At 28.8% G+C, this 22,439-nt stretch overlaps 1 protein-coding gene across 1 annotated transcript; it reads right to left on the reverse strand.

Moving 5' to 3' along the window:
• Positions 1-5,904: 5,904 nt before the first annotated feature.
• LOC110012329 (calcium uniporter protein 5, mitochondrial) lies at positions 5,905-8,636 on the reverse strand. The gene is made up of 2 exons (XM_020695458.2): positions 7,972-8,636; positions 5,905-6,605 (listed from the first exon to the last, which is right to left on the reverse strand). Exons 1-2 carry the CDS (start codon positions 8,551-8,553, stop codon positions 6,120-6,122), a joined length of 1,068 nt encoding a protein of 355 aa, XP_020551117.2. The 5' UTR covers positions 8,554-8,636; the 3' UTR covers positions 5,905-6,119.
• Between the last annotated feature and the right edge of the window lie 13,803 nt (positions 8,637-22,439).

Consider the following 22,439-nt stretch of genomic DNA (forward strand, 5'->3'; position numbering starts at 1 on the left):
ATAATTTTTTATTATGATAAATATTTTGGTCATATTTACAAAGATGACTAATAATTGTTGGACAGTTGCAGTTGATTAATATTCGTCTATAATTTTTATTTTTACTTGTAATACTTAGCTCCCAATATAAAACATATAATTTATCAGAGAAGTAAGTATTTTTTATTTTGGAATGTTTTCTTAATGTGAAAATTCCTGCTGATTTAATTAGCATAATGTTAGTTGATTTGGTTGACCAAGAGTGGCTCCAATAATTAAAATATTACCAGGAAATTAAATGCTTCAAGATCAACATATTAAAATATGGTTCAAGAATAACAACCACATGGGATGGGATTAAACTTTCATCCTCAATCTCCACTATATAAAATATTGTATTTGTTTGATTTCCGAAATTCTTGCAACATAATTTTACTGTAATACATTTGATGCAACATGCGATGCGATCGATGATTCATCGCACGATATATTATCTGTTATGATATTATATGAGCTTTACGATTTTTTGTCTTGAAAAAGTTACTAGTTAAAAGGAGACCTTGAGAGCTTTAGTTATCCAAACTTTTTATTTACAACCAATATAAAATGTGTCTATGTTTTGCCAATATTTATTCATTCAATTGATAAAAAATTGGGTCAATTTTTATTATACATGTTAAAATTTTAATTTTTTTTCCTATTATTATATTTTTATAAACGATTTATGATCAATGTAGTTTGACTTTGGATCAAACCCAAATCTAGAACTACTTGGGATGAGAAAACTAATGGACAATCTTTATTCGGCCAAGGCTGAAGTTGAGGTCTCATATATAAATACAAAATTATGATTTCGAATTTTGTCATACATGTGGATATATTTCATTTTAGGTAAGTATTTATCTTATTTTATGTAAATTATTTATTTATTATTATTAGTCAAATTGATGTAGTTGCTTAGTATATTGAGATAATTTATTTATTATTATTAGTTAAAAAAAAATCTTTGGTTGGATGTGGGGTAGTTAGATTTGGTATTTTTTGCTACCTAAAACCAATTAATTTCACAATATTTATTCTTAAAACTTTGACCTTTTCTCCCTATCTTGGCCCACACTTGGACCAACACTAATTATGGGTTAGTTTAGTTGTTAATTAAAAATTTTGATGTGCTTGTTTAATGACTTTGGTCAGGGTACAGCTCATTAATCTACACTAATTATTTATTTAAATGCTTAATTAAATTAAATTGGTTAATTATCATGATTGGGACAATATTATTTTATGACATTGAAAGCCACAAATCATACCAATGTGACGGGGTTTCAATTAAGTTATATTAATTATGTATTTCTTGGTATTTTCTATATGAATTGGGTAAGACCCATATTTTGAAATATATATATTTTTAATTGAATATTATTTATTACATTATCCCATATGTTTAAATTTAAAATTTGATGAAATATATATCCTTAATTTCAAATCAACTAATATAGTCGGAATAAAATAATAATAAATTACTATATAGGTAAATATATACCTGATGTGCTTCGTGATGAGATCGGTATCTAGTTGCACGAAATATTATTCGCTTTGTACTTATATGAACTTCATGGTTTTTGTGCTCCCCCACACCCAACCCTAAAAAAGTGTATTGTTAGGATATGAGCATTGGGGCTTGTAAGTCACTCAAAACCTTCGTCTATAATATACACGAGACGTGTACCTACATTATCAGCCCCAGATAATGGGCTTGAAACGAGCACATGACGTCTTACTCACATAATGCACCAAATATCGTGGCTTGTGAAAAAATTGGCGTCCTATTGCATAAGATATTATTTGCTCTTCTTCGTGTGAGCCTTTTGGTTTTATTTTAGAAAGACGCATCGCTAAGAAAAAGAGATATAAAGACTTATAAGCCCCTCAAGGTCCCCATCTGCAATTGATGCTATGCGCATGCACACATCAATATCCATATTCATGAGATTCGAACCTACAACATCATGGTTTTGAAACCTCATCCTTACAATTTTTATAGTTTGAAACCTTTCAGTATCCTAAATTATAATAATCCACAATTGGGACTTGAATCAAATGATCATTTATTATGTGATTGATTATTTTTTTAAAGTTATACATTAATTATAAAATATAAGTATTACACATAATTTATATATTTCTCCACGTTTTCTTGTCAAAACGGCCATATATTTTACGATTGCAATTCTTGAATGCAAACTAAATACATCAGATCGAAACTCCTATCGACACTATCATACAACCGTGATAAAGATGCCAAATTCAAGCTTAATAATTAATATATACAAAAAAATCATCATAAATATGGCAAAATAAATAAATAAACTAAATTCATAATCGACAGTACTCGCAATGATTGAATAAAATTAAAATTGGGATCATTAAATTTCCTCAATTTTAGATGATTGGGAGACATAATGTAAGTTGTGCATGCAATAATAGAGTGTGACAACTAACATGATCATGAAAGGATATGACCCTTAGTAGATATATAGCAAAAATTCAACAGATTGATAGGGCCTTAGTGTTTGGATAGGGTGCATATTTATTAATTTATAGTCACTTTCTGTCCTGCAAAATAAGTTTATTGTCGATCTACGTAGGGGAATTATATGTAAATTTAAATATTTTTTTTATATGTAGAAAATTCTGTGAAATTATTAAAATATTATTTTATTTAGGAAAAAAATGTAATTTTAGTCCTATAACTTATGGAGCGGCATGTTTAGTCCTGTACGAATTGATTTTCGCAATTTAGTAATGTAACTTTAAAAATTTGGCAATTTTTCATCCTTTTCTGGCTCATTTCAGAAAATTACATGTCATGTATACATGACTCAATTAAATTGCATTTTTAGTCTTGTAAGTTATGGGACATTGACATTTTTAGTCCTATAACTTAGGGGAGTTGGCATTTTTTGTCCTGCATGAATTTATTTGCAAGACTAAAATTGCAAATAAATTATAACTTCCCGCCAAATTGATCAGAAAAGGATTAAAATTACCAAAATTATAAAATTACAGGATTAAATTACAAAAATTAATTCATACAGGACTAAAAATACCACATCCCTTAAATTAGAAGACTAAAATTACAAAATTTTCTTTTATTTATAAGGATTTTTATCCAAACAAATGGAGACAACACTACACATACAATACCCGTTCTGTTTTATTTTTTAGATACCCGAAATAATTAGATCCGGTTTGAATCTTACCTATGTTAAAATGAATGAAGTAATTAAATATTTTTTATTATAATAATATCACCATATATTAGTCGAGCTTCATTAATTGAAAATTTTATGTATTTTTTTATTTTCTTATCATGTTGTATTAAAAATAATTTTATCCGAAACTTAATTTGGAGTTGTCACTACGAAAATAAAGATGAAAATTCTGGGATCTTTTTTCAAATATCAATCTGTAAAACAAAATAAATTAATAAACTATGTACACAATTCAAGAATTTTAGATGACAAGTAAATCGAGTTAATTGATTTATTACTGAACATGTATAAACATAAGCAATATGTTGCTTATAGTACTTACATTTTTTTTTAAATATATACTAATTGTCGCGGCATGACGTCCTATGTGTAAAATAAATAATCTTTCAATTTTTAAAATATATTTTAATTTCCCAACAAGTGAATGGTAAAAGTTTAATTTAGAGTGGTGGAATTTTCTATTATGTTTTGGTATCACATTGATGCCTTCCTACATTATCTTTCAAAATCCAAAATTAAGAAGTGGGCCCCCGCTTAGTCTTGCCAACAGGTCTAAACCTTGCTTGTCCAACATAGGGCCCACAGTTGAAGGGTACTGAGCCCATTTTTCATCAAAATAAGACTAATATACCAGTATTAATAAATAAGGCTTAATCAACAAGCACAAACAGCACACAACAGGATTGTTATGGCACCTGACTTGTATATGTCAAGGGTCATGTTACCCTAAAAACTCTCCAACTAACGGTTCGCTCGTTGCGACTAGCTGGATAGAGCAGCTAGTAACCAACCTCCATGTTTCTTGGGTTGACTGGACAAGACCCATTCAAACGACTATAACTTTTAACAGATTGCGAAATCATATATGGATGCTCTTAATTGACAGCAAACATCCAAGGTATTTTATTGATAAACTAAAAAAATAATCCCCAACTCTTGAATCTTGTCCATTTCCCTCTATAAATAAAGGTATTGTAGCAATCAAAAGGTAAGCCATTCTGATTCGCTTGATCACTCGCACTCAACTTACATTCTCTCACGAACAGGAATGCTACAAGCCCCTTGCTCATTTCTACATGCTACGAGCTTATTTTAGCTTCCATTTTTATATTCAAGCATTCCACATCACTTACTTTGGTATTGTCTCGAAACATTTCAAGTTCTTCCCATTTTTTTTTTCAATAATTCAGTTACTAACTTAATATTAGAATGTTAATTGTTGTTTTGCTAGTTAGTCTTCAAGAGATCTTAGAATTTCTACGAAAATTCTTCGACCATTGTGGCACTACTGAATCTGAGTAAGCATGACACATTAATATTACATTAATATATATTTTATATGCTTTGTTTTTAAAAAAAATTAAAAGAATTACAATTATAAAATTTACATCATGATTTCAAGTACTAACAGTTGCTACAATCAATATCAAATAACATAACTATCAACAGTTGCTATTAAAATAAATAGATAACTACTATTAATAAATCAAAAAATACTTATATATTGATGAGATTTAAATTCATAATTTTATTATTATAAAATCTCAACTCCGTCGACTAAAATAGACTTCAATTGTCCTAATATTCAAGAACCAAATTAAAAGAACAGGTCCCTCCTTCATATGGAAGCATTATTGGCCCTATTAGCTGCCTCTACTTTATCAGTCAGTGTCTGGTGGTGGGTCACTATGTGCATGTGATTAATCTCAAAGGGGTAGTAGCCCTTATGGTGGATGATAACCTTGTCCTTCTTCTTCTCATGCTTTCAAATATTTTATAAGATGTTTGGGAGTTTATAGTATGAGCAAAAGTGTTGAATAATTTTATTAGAAGAAGAGTTTATAAGATTTAAAAATAAGAAATATATAAACTCATTTAAGAACAGTTTATAAGAGTTTCCAATTTCATTTTAAGATATTGACGCTCATTTAATTTTGATCATATTAATTACAGAATTGTCATTATTGATATCTTATAAGATTTTTAATCTTTTTTTTATTCGGCCACTTGTAGAGTTTATTTTTTGAATAAGATTTAATGTTGGGTAAATTACAATAATTTCTCCTGAGTTTGGCATAATTATGAATATCCCCTTATTGTTTGAAAATTATAAAAAAAAACCCTGATATTTGGTTAAATTATGTAATTTTTGGATGGAGGTATGAAATTATCATTTTGTCTTTATCGTACTTTTTTTATTTTTTTTAAAAAATATAAAATTTATAAAATAAATTAGATGGGGTGAATGAAAAGATTTGAAAAAATATAAAAAATTATCCATTCAGTCCATAAAAAAATATTTTTTTAAGTATATAAAAATATAATTCTTTTAGTCCACCAGGGCATTTTAGTCAGTTTATCATAAAGAATAGATGAAAAACTGATGGAGTCTAATAGATTAGGTTAATTCTTAGACGGACGTTCAAATCAATGAGGTATTAGTAATTTTTCAAACAATAAGGGTATATTCGTAATATGCCAAACCTCAATGGACATTGTTGTAATTTACCCTTTAATATTTTATAACTTGAGAAATATATTATTAGATGTATAAGGTTTATAAATATGCTCGGAACTCAAAATGTCTTTGCTGCATTATACAAATCCGTGCAAAATAAACATTTTTAGAAAATGTAACTAGAGTTTGAGCTAAGAGAAGGAAGTTGTTTATGGAGCGAGTTTGAGTTGTGCGATCTTACATGCTCCACTCCACAAACCTAATACCCCAATCCTACAGAAAGAACCAATCCAACGGACGAGAGTGAGACATAATTTACGTTTCTGTTTATAGAAAAGAACAACAGAAACTCACTTCATTCTTTACGTACAAGCTCAAAACCACCGTTCCTAATGTCTATGTACAACTCAACCATGAACAGAGCCAAAAACCGCTCCTCGTACATGATCCAAACGCTCGACAACGTTCACGTTGTCTCGTTTCTCGCGATAAAAAACCTCGCACAGGTGATTATACCTCTCAAGATCAAAGTTGTGGGCTTTCATAAGCTTGTTTTGCTTGAGTTTGAACCTGCGCTGGAAATAGCCCTCAAAGGAGGGTTCTTTTGAGGTCCTCAAGAAGAAAGCATAGGCCAATGCAAAGTGAAGTGAGGTCACAAAGAAGCAAATGGGCTCCATCACATCCCAGCTTAGCTCCCAAAATGTCAGCCTCATGAAGCCCAATGTTTGAACGAACCAAAAGCCCAGCCCACAATACAGCTCTCCCCGCACGATGGACCGGGCTTTCTTGTCGATTCGGGCCTTTTCGTTTTCCAGATTGTCCAGCTCTTTCCTTCTTGGGTCGTTTGGCATAGCTATTGATTGGGAAATTAGTTCCTCCATTGATTTGGCCACCTAGTGATGATCATAACAAAATAAATTAGTTCGGAAAAAATAAGATTTTAATTCGGATCAAGTTTGATTGTAATTAATCAATTAATCACACGAAAAACATTATTGCGTGCTATATATACTCCTTAATCTATAATCTGTTCAGATAAACTACCCATGCATTTTGCATAATAATAAAAACCACTATAATCACCAAAAAATAAAAGTAATTTATGTAATGTATGGACGATTTTGGGGTATATGTCTAATTTTTAAAAAATACGGTCGCTTGTTTAAATTATAATGATATTTTTTAATGAGTTTATATATAATTACTCAAAATACAATAATAGTTTATACAAATAGACCATAAATCAAAGAGTCATATAACAAATGTAACCCATAGTGTAATTTGTTTGGGCTCCGTCTCCTTCAATAGACTATTTTAGTGAGGTAATTGCATTTTAGTCCCTGTAATAACCCTAATAGATAAATGACCACCGTGTCTATTATTATTTTCATAAGGGACCCTCTTGCAATTAACCTTATACGAGTAGAAAAGTAAACTTTATTAATAAATGAAGTAATGAAACTTTTATTTTATCTTACAATATTTCAATTAAATTATTATCTAATAAAATGTCTTCTGACTTAGCTGATTTTGAGGAAGGGAACAAGGGATTTAGAAATTATAAACACGTTTCATCGTTCATGCATGTATGTATGTCCGAGAAACACGATTCCTAGTCCCCAGGATCAATTTATATTGTCGGGCAAAATGACAAAATTCACCTCTTCAGGTTTCTTGTTCCAAAGTCAGATCCCACAAATCCTAGACAATAAACCTAAGGTCAATTTCGGGTGTCCACACACAAAATTCCAAGATTCATAATCAACCCTACAGTCTTGTCACTTGTAACTGCTACACATTTTCTGTTTTCTTATTTTCTTCGGATCGATTTTTCCTTTTTCTTTCTTAAAAGCTATTCATCTCTTACTCCATTTTAAATACAAACGACACATATGTATTAAAAGCTATGTGATGTATGTACCTTGAATGAGATAGAAAATAAAATATGATTTGTAAGAAAATTCAGTACAATTTTTTTTGTTAGTTCACAGCATTGATATCTTTATTTTTAGTTATCAATTTTGATCTTTTTTCTTTTATTTAAAATAAATATGATAATTCTAAATTAATATTGTTATTTAAAAAATTATAATTATTTTTTAAAGTTAATGTGTCCCAATATAATAATACAATCGTTAATTTTATGAAATATTTAAATAATTAAAATTATTTATAATAATACCAAATTTTAAAAGAGTGCGTTTAATTTATCCTGCAAAATTAAGTTAAATTTAAGTCAAGATTTATATATGTATATACCTGATCTGGCCGGAGAAAAACGACACCACCCAGGACGATGACGTTTTGGGATTCATCCAACGCTTTGGCAAACTCCAAGCCCGTTTCTGTATTCCCGCAGACGTCACAGCACACCCGTAAATACTCACCGTACGGTATCGTACTCGCCGGAATATTCCTCAACTTTTCTCTAACCTTCTCCATCTGTACAAACCTCAGCACCCTCTTCGCGTCCCCAGCACCCACGCGAAACCCTTCCTCCGTCGGGAGAGGCGGGCTCAGCCCGTCAAGCCGGAGGCGCTGGTCGTCACTGGTGATGTTAATCGACTTGAGCTTCTCCCTGAGCTTTTCGCCGACGGGAAGAGTGAGGAAGGAGGGGAGCGCGTTGGGAGAGGAGTGGTTGTTGATGGCCCGCCGCTGGAGAAAGCGGCGGAAGAATCTGGCAGGGGCGGAGTCCGGTGAGGTGAGGTACTCGCGGCGGAAGTTGGCTTTGGCCGCATGCAGCGGCGGAACGGGCGAGCGTAGAAGGGTGGTGATCGGAGGTGGAGAGTCTGGGGTGGTGGCGCCGAACAAGCGCTTCGAGAGTGTTGTGCGAAGCGCCATTTTCAGGGTTATAGAGAGAGAGAGAGAATTGAAGTGAAAGGGGATAAAATCGCCGGTGGTGGATGATGGAATGTAGATGGGGATATATATAGTGCTCCGAGGTTGGAGGAGGAGAGAGGAGAGAGAATCTTTTAGAGTCTGTTGATGTGGAATCTGCGGGATGATTCATTTAATCTAAGCCTTGAAATGTTATTCACCTTTAATAATATATTTAACTCTATCTTAATAATAGTTGTTGATTAAATATAATTATCTGATATTAATAATTAAAATATAATTATAAATAATTATTAAATATAAAATACTTGATATTAATAATTTGCAATCAATATACTAAAAAACAATATACATTTTTAAATTATATTTTTCAAAATACATGTTAATTACTTATTAATATTATAACTTTACGACTGCTATGCATAACATAAAACTAGAAAAAAATGCTGTTTTCGTCTAATAATTTACGAGTTTAATACATTTAATTTTATAGAATAAAAAATTATAGTATTTTTATCTCATAAGAAAAAAAATTATGGCATATTTAATTTCATAAAATAAAAGAATATTTTTTATTTCAAATGCTATAATTTTTTAGTCTATAAAATTAAATATGTTAAATGCTAATAAAAAATACAATATCCTTTATCGTATGAAACCAAAAACCTAATTTTCCCATTAAAAGTGTTATAAAGTATCCTCATTGCAACATATTGTATTTGGACCGACTTCGTTCAAAAATGAAAAATTTGCTCTCGATTGTATTTTATATTACAATCTCGGCATATTAAGGTAATATAATAATTTAAAATTATATTCAAAAAATTAAAAAGATTTTTTTTAAAAAAATTAAAAGTTGTATTCAACGTATATCGCACATTTTTTATAATAATAAAACATAAAATATATGATATACATACATTTTAAATTTGATAACGAGATAATATATATAAAATATAATGTATTTTCAATTAAGTTAATTTGTCAAAATTTGAAACGTATTTATAACCATACGTACCGCCTCTTATTAATGTTTTCAGATGGCATATTGTTCATAATGTTGATTGAGATTTATACAAATTATATAGTTTGCATTTTAAATTGATAGTTGTTTTATTATTATATTTTTGCTTAATTATGAAAAAGTAACATTATTGAAGCACATAATATTTTATAATTGACAAATTAATAAAATCCAAGAGTTTTTTCAAATTTACTCCTCATTAGTGGAATATTCCGTCCATTTAATTAAATTTCGTTAAAATTTAATGGTTAGACCATAGTAAAATCTATTTAAATAATGAACTAGTACAAGGTATGGGACAGAAATAGGGCAAAAAATGATTGACAATTTCGTTCATGATTTATGCTTGTTGTGTGATTTATATAGGTCTAGTATTTGTAGCAACCATGTTAATGTCACATAGTGGACTCGTTGATCCATACATGGGACTTTCATAGGGATAATCAAGTAAAAAATACGTTGATTTTTGTCCTATTTAGACCTCTATTTCACTTATCGTTTACCAATGATTCATGGTGTTGGAAATATATACATATGCTCTATCACAAATTGTAATATCATATTTTTCATGTGTGCATGCGACTTTTAACAAATTTTTATTTAGAAAATCATTGAGCATCTTGGATATTTTGGTGTGTGATGGAATAGGCCCTTGGGGTGAAATTCTTAAGAATGAATTTTATATATTCCTGATTTGGAGAATAATTCTGGTGGATAATTGGATTATTGGATTAAGAATTTCTCACTAAATTAAAATATTATGCGGATTTAAAAATATTGAATTTAAGGAATTTGTTTTTGGGTCGCATCAACTTCAGAACACGCCACATGTACAAAGATTACATTATTTCACTTATTTAATAAAAATTATACACTATATATATATATATATATTATAGGAATAATTGCACTTTCCTCCCCTCTCTTGAAGTTCGATGTAATTACATGTAAACTCCTTGTAATTTGAGAAATTGCATCTAAAATTCCTGAGGTTTGCTTCCATCTAACATATAAGTCATTTTATTGGTCAAAATTCATCGAATTTGTAGATATTAACAAAAAGGCTGATGAAAATTGATATTTATCCTCGATTGACTTATTAGCAGGATAAATAATTTTCTCCAACTAAATTACCTTTGTAACAGTAACAATATACCTCCTTACATGCATTAACGCGTAAAGAAGTATGAGTCTAATTTGATCATGAAAAGATTTATTTAACCTGCATTAAATCAGTAATCAATCAATTGATGGTAAATATCAATATTTCATTCAATTAATTTTTATTAATATCAGTAAATTCCGTGAATTTTGACTAACGGCGGAACTTATTTGTTAGACGGAAGCGAACCTCAGGAGTGCTAGATGTAATATTTCAAACCACAAACTATTTACATGTAATTACATCAAAGCTTATAGAAGAAGAGCGTAACTATCCCTATGTTGGTATGGAAAAAAAAAGAAAAAAGATGCAATAATATTTGAAATGATCGTACCTGAAATGTTTCTATTTATTATTATTCGTATCATACTGCTTGTCGATACCCACCACATTATCAACTCCATATCAATGCAAATGGATGCAGGAATTTTTAGTAATGTAGGCAGTGATTCCTAGCTGTGCTTACCCAAAACAAGGCAGATTCTATTCCCATGACGTGAATAAGGGAAGATATGGTTAGGAATAAGTCTTTCACAACGTTTGTTAGGTAGTCGCTACAATTTTTTTCTTTTTAAGTAAATAAATTGTAATTATAGAGTTATTTTTCTCGACAAATGTAAAATTATGTTTTCTCTCATTTTTTTTTTAAATTCCCTATAAAAATTCACTATTTACATATGACACCTTTTCATTAGAATTTGTATGAAAAAAATATAATGTTGATCCATATATATAAATAATATTTTATGAAAAAAATTAAAAGTTTATGTTTGACGTCAACATTTTCCGTTCAAACACCCTAATGAAATGGGTAAACGAAGCATTTTAGGAGGGAGTGTAAGTATAACTTTAGAAAATTTTCGGAAAATTTCTAAGTTTATATTCTTAGAAGGAGTGTAGTGTAAACGTAATTAACTTTATTATTATATTACAAATTTTATTTATTAATAAATTAGTTATGAATATTAAATATGTATGAGTAACCAAAAACTAGAGTATAATTCTTTTGCGAGTAATTGTTAGAATCAGAAACACGACTTAGGAGGGAATATTGGAATCCCCAACCAATTGGGAAGTGGAATCATACATAGGACGTCGGATTCCATTAACGGTTGTGATTCTTAGGTACTAGTGCTTGTCTACTACACCCATTTCCTCCTTGCGTCTTCTCCTCCACTCTTCCTTCTCTGGACGAAATTGGTATGAGAATTTTGGAACTATCAGATTTGGTTATGTCCAATTAAATTTATAGCAAATGTTGCTATAATTATAACGTCATTTAATATTATTTTTAAATTATACGCTAATCATACGATAAATACGAGTACAATAACCAAATTTTACGTTAAAATTTCTCTAAATAATGGAGTATAGAAACACGATCGAGAGAGGCAGAGGAGAAACACTCGATAGAACAAAAGACATGAAATTACGAAACCGTCTCTGATGTAGGCAAATAATTTCAAATTGATTGCAGGCCAGGAACTTGAGTGGTTTATAAGCACCAAGACCTCTTCTCCCTAGCAAGATGCTTTTTCAGGATAAACTCGTGAGACTCGTATAAAATTCGAAAGGACAATATACGAAAGAAGTAGTATCATTATTATTACGGTCCAAAACTTTTGTTATTACCTTCTGGTACTTCATTTTAGTTAAAGTACTGAAATGACTTAAATCGTCCAATTAGTGTCCCAAGTTAGGACTCCTAATCGACCAAATGTTGGCTCCATTTGCATCCACACAACCAAATTGTGAATATTGGTACTAACTAGATATATATTAAATTATAATTTTAAAATTATCATAATGTGTATATATACATACATATTAAGTGAGAATTGAATTTTTTTCATATAAAAATAATGATAAGCAGAGTAAAATTACTGTTTTATCCAATTACCGGTCCATATAATGCGATGGTGGTTTATATACTGGGGGGTAATTATGTTGTTTCGTTTTTAATTTTAATTATGATTGAAGTCGCAGGGTCAAGTTTGATATTGGTTCCAATCTAAGTATTCGGGAAAAATACAAGTAACCCCCTCGTGTATCGTAAATAAGCAAATTACCTCCTTATGAAAAAGTAAATAGCGATTTAACTCCCTGTATTTTTTAAAATATAATAGTTTACTTCCCTGTACTTTTTAAAATGCAGCAATTTACCTCCTTATATAGGGAGGTAAATTGCTTTATTTTAAAAAATATAGAAAGATAAATTGCTATATTTTTTTATAGAGGGATAATATATTCATTTTCAATATTACAAAGGAATAAATTACTATTCACCCGTAAGTATTCAGACCGTATAGGTTAGGACGTTGGGAGTTGGCCAATGTGGATACTCCCCGATCAGATTAGTTTATGATATCAAAGGTCGAATAAACGCTAAAATGGTTCATAAAATAAGGTCATAACGTGTGGATCTTCTTTTGGCACTGATAGTAATTCCTGATAAAGGGGAGGGCAAATTGGTCCTTACACTTTTCCCATATCAAATTTTTTGTATGCTTCCTTTTCAATTGTCTTTTACTCTTAATTCTTCGTTTACTTTTAATTATTATTTACTTTTTAAGTTTTCTATCGAGTCATAAAAATCAACTCTATGCAGCCCCACTTAATGATTTTGCTTAAAAAATTAAGGGTAAATTACAATGATCTCAATTTGGCATAATTACGAATATTTATTCGTTATTTGAAAAATTACAAATACTTCCCTGATGTTTGATGAAATTTTATAGTCCTTGGATGGAAATATAAAATTGTCAACTTTGCCCTTACAATATATTTTTTTAAATTAAAAATATATAAAAAAACTCAAACAAGGTGGATGAAAAAAATTATCTACTTAGTCCATAATAAAAGTAATTTTTTTCAATAAAACAAATATAATTATATTTTTTAATCCACAAGGGCATTTTGGTCAGTTCACCCAAAAAAATGGATGGAAATTTAAACGATTGGACTAATTGTTAGACGATCGTTAAAATTAGGGAGGTATTGATAATTTTTCATAATTATAACAAATTTTAGGAGAGCTTGTTGTAATTTACCCAAAAATTAAAAAATTATCAAATAGGACGAGGATCACATATTATTTTTTTCGGGATTATTGATGTTCATCATCAAAGGGCTATTAGAATGACACGTAGCTCCATACAAATCATTACAAGGCTCTCTATAAATACCAGTTAATCAATTTCACAAGATATGCATTGAAATTTAGCTCCGCAACTCCATTATACCCTAAAAAAAATTTGACTTAGGAAATAAATGTTTTAGTTGGGGACCAAATGTTCACTCTAGTTTCTATAACACTTGAAAAAATTAAAAATTTGAATTTGAACTTAATACAAAGAGTTTATTATATCAATAAACTTTCTATGTGGGATAGAAAAATATGATTGTATAATACTCACCCCAATTTTAAGTTTATTATATGCATCCAAATTTATGGATTTCTTCATATAATTTTATAAAAATTACAACAATCATCATCGATCTCGACCAGATCACTACAATATCTCATTGTTCATCTTCTCACAATATATACTTACATATGACACACATATATATAAATATATATATTGGTAAAGTTGAAAAAAGAAAAGGAGGGGGGGAGGGGGGGAGGGGGGGGGGGGTTATGTCGTAAGATGAAAATGATGCAACTTAGAATTAAAAATTGAAATTTGGCAGCATAATTGGTGGACCGGAACCTCCTACTCTGATTTGCACCATCTTTATTTAACAAATTTTGTTTAATTCCCATCCTTTCTATCTTTATGACTTTTCCCATCTTATGCATTTCTTTATTTACCTACTTTTATTTATTTAAATCGGAATGCTTATGTGACTATTACTTATTAATTTTATTTTTATAATAAATATCAATAAGTCGGGATGACTTTAAAGCAATTCAGAGAAATTGGTATTCGAGAAATATAATTTATTTTTAATTAATGAATTTCACAATAAAATTTGCAGGCATTTAAAACGTAAGAGTCTTGAACTAGGTCTCGGTCTTAAAACCAACAAATTTTTGGACTAATTCAAGAAAGTATGAAATCGATCAAATCACAAGTACGTTAACATAAATAACGTGATAAAATATTAGGTCCAAATAAAAATTATAAAAAAGTATGAAAATTAACAAAATTTGTCTGAGTAGTGGTTGAAAATTTTAGTATAATAATGTAGTTACCTTCTAAAGAAAATTAATGATGATAATTGTGACAGAAGTGATCATCCGAGTGTAAGAAAACAAGAAAAATCCCACTCCAACAACCTCAAAAGTTTGCAGATATAATTATAGAAAATGGTAAAAAGTTAAAAGATAGTGCAATCCTAATGGCTAATTAATAACGTCATGAAATAAAATAGAATGAGTAATTGATGTAAGTGGAGAAGATGATGGTGTCCATTGTGTGACAAATCTTTTTGAATGTGGTCGTGATGGACATCCAAAAAATCTTGATATTGCCTTAGGAGTCATGTTCTTGTCCTAGTTCCCACCACATATGTCCTAATTATCTGCTCATAATTTGCTTAATGGATATTCCTCATTTTTGTATTTCAGAATAAGATTATAATTAATAACTAATCACTAGGATTAGCAATTAGTTCGTGTGCATATTAGTGAACATTTGCCCAACATCATCTTGAACACCACAATCCCTCGACACAGATCATGTCCTATAGTATGACATATATATTTTCCTGGCGTATATATTGAATATATTTTTTGACCCAATAAATTATTTTTTAATATAGAAATTTAGATTAAAAAAATAGTAGGTGGCATCTGATTTTTTTTCTCTTTGTCTAACTTTTTTTATATATATGTTCGTCATAAAGTCCTCACAAAAAGTCACAGTTCTTACGAACGGTCATTTGCAATGATCAGAAAATTCTTGCCACGACCACAAAATCCGTTACGTATATTACACCAATTTCCATTGCAACGGACACGGGTTCATTGCAAAATTCATGGCAAGTGGAATTTACAGTGAAATTTTAATGATATTATGACGATTAGGTACTTTTTCTTTATTTTTTTTTTAATTAGTGGATAGATATACATATATATTTGATATAACTTAGGTGCTAATTCACTAGCTTTAAGAAATAGGTAATTTAAGCACAAACAAACGTCATGCGAACTTTCAATTAGCAAAGTTACTATATATGCAAAAGACATTTTAATCCTACACGAAAAAGATTGTTGGTGTATATGTATGACAACATTAAATGATGTGTCTTTGCAAGGCTTTTGAATTTTAGTATATTTTATAGTTTGTCCCTGTATCGGGTAAATTATAATAGACTCTCTTGATATTTGTTATAATTATAAATATTTTTTTATTATTTAAAAAATTATAAATACTTTTATAAAATTAATGTTCGTCTAACAAATTTCCTGTTGTAGGGATGTATGTCAGACGGCTTTTAATCATATAAGGTATTTGTAATTTTTTAAATAATGAATAAATATTTGTAATTTGCCACCTATCTCTTATAATATAAATGTGTGTACTTTTAGCATGTTTGCATATATATACAATTTATGAAATAAAAGAATCTAATAAAAATATAACTCGACGAGGAAATTATAAAATATAATTTTAATAGATATTAAAATTTTCATTGATACAAGATATATATGTAATTTTAGGATAAATAATTTATATTATATTTGTTTTCATTACCATCACTAAAATCCCTTCTTTTTGGGACTATTGTTTTTCATTTTTCTTTTTTTGAAACTATAATACGTAAGCCCTCTTGCTAAACTTATGAAAGCCCCTCTCACACATACACACATACGTACATATACAAGAATATATTACACTCGTCTTCTCTGAGATTTAATATAATTATAAATAATTTTTAATTATTTTTAAAAATATTTTTTTATTTTAATGCTCGTCTAACAACGATCTTTTATAAATTATTTACCTTACTCATCCTTAGAATTTTTTATATTTTCTCAAACTTTATTAAAAAAATATCAACAACAGTAAAGTAGTAATTTCCACCCATCGTATTGGAGCTACATAATTATTTTTTCATTTGAGGGGAGTATTTGTAATTCAACAACGACTGGGAGTTGTAACTATATCAATTATTAAGATATTATGTATTTAATTTCTGTTCATGCAAAATTTAAGACTAAACAATATAACAAATAACTCTTTTTTTTTATAATATTCATAAAAATATTGATAAATATATATTTATTATATAATTGATTGAATTGATATCATTTTACTCAACCAATGACAAGATTTTGAGTTCAAATTCAAGTTCCCCACCTTACTCCCATTCTAATAAAAAAATTAAATAAAATAACACATATATCACAAAATAAAAGTAGAGCTATCCTCACAAGGAAACTGATTCTAATTCCTTCATCCATCATAATATTCCTCAATGCCAAGACTAAAGATCAATATACTGATTCGATAACTATGTCAATATACCCTAAAATTTCTATAAATTAATAATATCATAATCATATAATTTTAATAATTTAAAAAATAATTAATCGATAAATTAATAATTTATTAATTTAAAGAGATTTTTTTCGAATCGACGAACTTATATTATTTTTCATGAATAAAGTATATACATTGTATTGACTGATCGAATGATCATATATGATGTGACTAATTAAGTATAATACATGCCCCTAAAAAAAAGAATCAAAGTTCATTGTACTGTACGCAGAAGGAAGCACTCATAACAGTAACAACTGTTCGAAATTTTTTATTGCAATGTGGAAACGTAACACCGGAGCTTTTGGATGCAGGAAGAAAAGTTATAGATGAAATACATTAAGATTTAAATTTTAAAAAGAAGCAAACAACAATAAAGTCATATTTTACTAAGTTGCTCTAGTTATATTTGTAATTTTATAGAATTAATAATTTATAATATTGAAGGGACCATAAATTTATATAAGGGTCTTCCGAAAAATTATTATCTTATTAATTTAGACATTGAGCCGAAATTAGGATCGAAAAAATTATTATTTTAGAAAAGTTATTAATTTATAGAATATATATTGTATTAAGATAATTAATTAACATACAATAATCTCATATAAAATAAGATGAATATCCATATATTTAATACAATTATTTAAAACACATAACCTCAAATTTATTCTTAAAACCTCAATATTAATACACTGGAGTTGACATTGTTCTTAATCCACGAGGGGCAGAATCATTGGAAAGCTACAATTGTGAACTAAAAAGAATTGATGCTCACATATTTCTAGAAAAAAATATATTCATGAATCATATTTCCTATCCTACTTCCATTGCATGTACACAGTAATTCTTAAGAATAAAGATGCCTCTTCCCAATGGAATAGAGGTATGTCAATCTCTAAAACTTCAGCTGATGAAATCAGTTTTTTTCAAATTTTATATAATTATGAATTTTTTTTATTATTTACTTTGCCTTATAACTCAATTTTTTAATGAGAAATTACATGTATGTCCTTCATATTTACCATATATATGAGTAATTAATGCATAAACCTACAAGTATTCGACTAAGAAAAAGGTTGGAGGCCCAACCCCCAACCAAAACACGACACAATTCTAAACTCAGATTAAGAAAGGAACATCCAATTTTTGTTACATTTGAAATCGATCATTAAATGTAAGAGATAATAGGATCAAATGTCTCAATTAATGTTGTAAATTTGTCAAAACCCTACAACTTGGGATCAAGAAATGAATCTTTGACCAAAAGAAAAACACGCTTTTAATAGTATATCCTAAGTACTAATTAACTAACAATTAATTATTAAGACACTAATCATGGGCTGACAACACATCCATTCCACGCAACAAATTTGTGGGTCTTTCTTGTTTTGTGTCTGGTCTATGACTTGACCACTTAGGATTTGTCCACTTTAATTTGTGTTGTTCCAATTGGTTTTAGTGCATTTCAATATCTTAATGTAGAGGTTAAGGTTGAAATTTTATAAATAAGTTTGATATTATGAGTTGAAATATTATTAAATGTATGAATATTTATTTCATTTTTTTGTGTAATTAATTGATATACTGTTCAGTTACTTTGTTTATTAAAATATTAATATTATTATATAAAAGAAAATAGTGCAAATAAATACTTGCTTGCCAGCATGGAAAATCAAGATTCAAGTGAAATAAGCTATATACTAGTGATAGTGAAGAATCAACTTTGTAAACTTTTGACTCCCACACGAAAAAGGGGTAGTAAAAGGTTTTTTTTTTGTTTTTAATATGAAATTCCCAATTAAAAAATGTGACATATTTGGTAATTTATTGAGAATGTAATTATATACGGCGAATGTCTTAGAAGGCATCATGGGATCTACGTGCTCAGTCCACACTGATTTTTAAGATGCTCCGACAACCATAAATTTAGTATTTAATTATGTTGAATTGTTATGGCTAAAAATAAATTGTAATAGAAAGTTATTGACTACGATTATGTAAAATTGTTCATTATTGTTTTAGTGAGTGTAGCTAAAATATTTATCATGGATAAACATCGTGACAAAACCTTTGCTATGGCTCGTATACATAGTAAAAATAATTTTTCTGTTGAGTGATCTAACTTTTTGCATCGGTTTTAGTTTAACCATAGTTAATAATAATTATTTATAATGATTGTAATTTATAGTCAATAAAATTATAGTTAATAGTAAACTTTCTTTTAGTGTCAACTCGATATTCATAATACTTAAATGATTTATCATATCTTGATGGAGCGCAAGTAATAGAAATAAAAAATAAAGAAAGAAAGAAGAATATATCTCTAATATTCTGAGAACTCGAATTGGAGGTAAAATATTTTATTGTTGAATGATTCACTTAATAGAGTTAGCAGCTATTTGAAAGAAACAGTTTTAATCTAGGTAAAAAGCGCTTGAAACGGGCTAAATTTTGAACTATTACAGAAGCTCATGAAACTCGGCTAAAAAATAGCTTAACATCCTAACAATGATCTGAAGACATATCAAGGCCATCGATAATTATAGAAAATATTAAAAAAAAAATGATTAAAGTCTATAAAAAGTAAAAAAAAGAAAATCTAAAAAACACCCGAACTAATAGGGTCAAATTTTTCGCATGTAAATAATCGAACATGATAGGTAGATCATTCCCGTAACTCCTTTCGAATAAAAAATCATGACCGTTTAAAAATCTTAGGCATTTTCAAAATATTTTATTAAGTAAAGATTAAGAAATTCAAGAATGATTAGGATCTAAATGTATGAATTCTGATCTTCACACATATGTACGTGGTATAGTCCAACATTTGACGTGCTCTTTAAGGATCCATGTTCAATTATTTCTGCTAACGATGTGTCGACATAATTAAGCTCCTTCCACGCCTCTCCTAACATAAATGTGCACGTAATCTCAACATGCATGCCCCGGGACCATGCATGCACTATGTGTTTTCTTGTTCATCCATCTTTCACGATATCCCCATGATTTAATATTTTATTTTTAAGCTTGAATTTCATTATTCTACTAATATATATCCCATTAATTTGTGGGTGTTGATCTATTTTAATAGTATATTTGTTTATTATAAATAGGAAATTTTTACTCGAACTCAACTCGATTAAACCAATTACATGGCAAGTGTAATGGTGTACATTTTAAAATATACTTGCTTTATGATTGGATTTGTTTGGTCGAACCAGGTCTGGGCAGGAATTTTTTATTATGATATTAATTACTAACTATAAATATTTGTATTTATAAATGGGCAAAATTACATTTTTGGTCCTATAACTTTAGGTCATTAGTATTTTTGGTCATATAAATTAGTCTATTTATATATTTAGTCTCTCTTTTTTTGTTAATTTAGTCTCTCATTTGGTCTTTTTTTGACAAATTTAATCCTATGTTGACAATTTTGGTCCTAACGACTTATTCTTGTAGGACAAAAAATGAGATTTATAACTATATGAAGGGAATCAAAATTGTCAACAAAGGACTAAATTTTTCAAGAAAGAACCAAAATGCGAAGTATTCTAAATTCGTCAAAAAATGACTAAATGTATAAATGAAGTAAGTTACCGGACTAAAAACGCTAACGATCTAAAATTGCAGAATCAAAAAATATTATTTTGCCTTGTAATTGATCTTTCGGTCATTAATGATTGAAATCATAACGTAATCATAAATACAATTAGCGTTTTAAATGACTCAAGTCAATTTGGACACATTATTGTTCAAGTTTGTTCAAATTAATATCGAGCTTGAAAAATTACTTTGAATTTGGTCTGAGTATAACTCTAATTGAGCTCAACGAACTTTAATTAGACCAGACATAAGTCGAGTTTGAATAATTTGATATTTTTAAATATAACTTTATTATTTTTACACTAATTGATGACAACTTTTTTTTTTACCAAAAAAAAAAAAAGTAACAACTTTACAAAATAGAACACTCCCCTTTTCCAAGAACAAAGGAAAAGAGTTGAGAAAAGGGTACTTAATTGGCTTCAATAATTTTTGGTTCGTGTGGTATGACTGCTCTTTTGTTCTTAGTGGTAGATTGGACATTATATTCTAAATTATTATTATAGCTTATCATATATTATATATAATACAAAATGCAATTAAATCAATTTGTAAGTATGTGTAGAAAATATGAAAACAAAGTAGTTGTAGGGTACAATTAAGATTTACGCAGGTCGAATAATTATTTTATATTTACTGTTGCTCAAAATCGATTTATATTAAAATAATTTCGTACGAATTATTACAAAAAAATTACCTACCAACTACTTATACTAGAGCTAGGACGTTGAGTTATTATGCAATATTAGGCGAGGCTCCATACTTGATCTTCGACCCATTGATTTAGAAGCCGGAACTATAAATAGGTGTAGAGAGTCTGTTGAAACTGACATACATTTTATTTTATAATACTAGCCGTCCTGTAGGTCATCCTGTGTATATATTATAAATATTTTTTTTTATATTTTAAAATATATTATAAATAAAATATAGAAAATAAAACTAATTCAGAAGTATTATCAACACAACAAAAAAAAAAATTGTGTCACAGTATCACAAACTGCGATATATTATGAATGGCGTCTTTCTATTTCATATTAGTATATATATATATATATATATATATATTGGAATCATCTTTTTTTTTAAATTGAGAAATTACACATAGATTCCCTAAGGTTTGATTTAATTATACATAGATTCCCTGTGGTTTGAAAATTACATCTAGCACCCTGATGTTTGTTTCCGCCTAACAAATAAGTCCCTCTATTAATCTAAATTCACCGAATTTATTGTATTAACAAAAAATAAAAAAAATCTATACTTACCTCCGATTAACGTTTACTGATTTATTATAGGTCAAATAAATATTTTCATGATCAAATCACCACCTTCATGCGTTAATACATATAAGGAGGTATATCTTCACCATTTTAAGGGTAGTTTATTGAAAAAAAATATTGTTTGATCTCAATAAGTCAATAATAAATCAATCGAGGGCAAATTTCAATCTTTATTTAGTTTTTTTTATTAATATTAGCAAATTATGTGAATTTTGACTAACAAAAGGGACTTATTTGTTAGACGGAAACAAACATCAAGGGTGTTAGGTGTATTTGTTAGACGGAAACAACAAGAACTCATTTTTGCTAGTGACATGTTT

This window comes from Sesamum indicum, linkage group LG7 (assembly GCF_026168435.1).
Source record: "Sesamum indicum cultivar Baizhima isolate 11 linkage group LG7, ASM2616843v1, whole genome shotgun sequence".
NCBI classification, from domain to species: Eukaryota; Viridiplantae; Streptophyta; class Magnoliopsida; order Lamiales; family Pedaliaceae; genus Sesamum; species Sesamum indicum.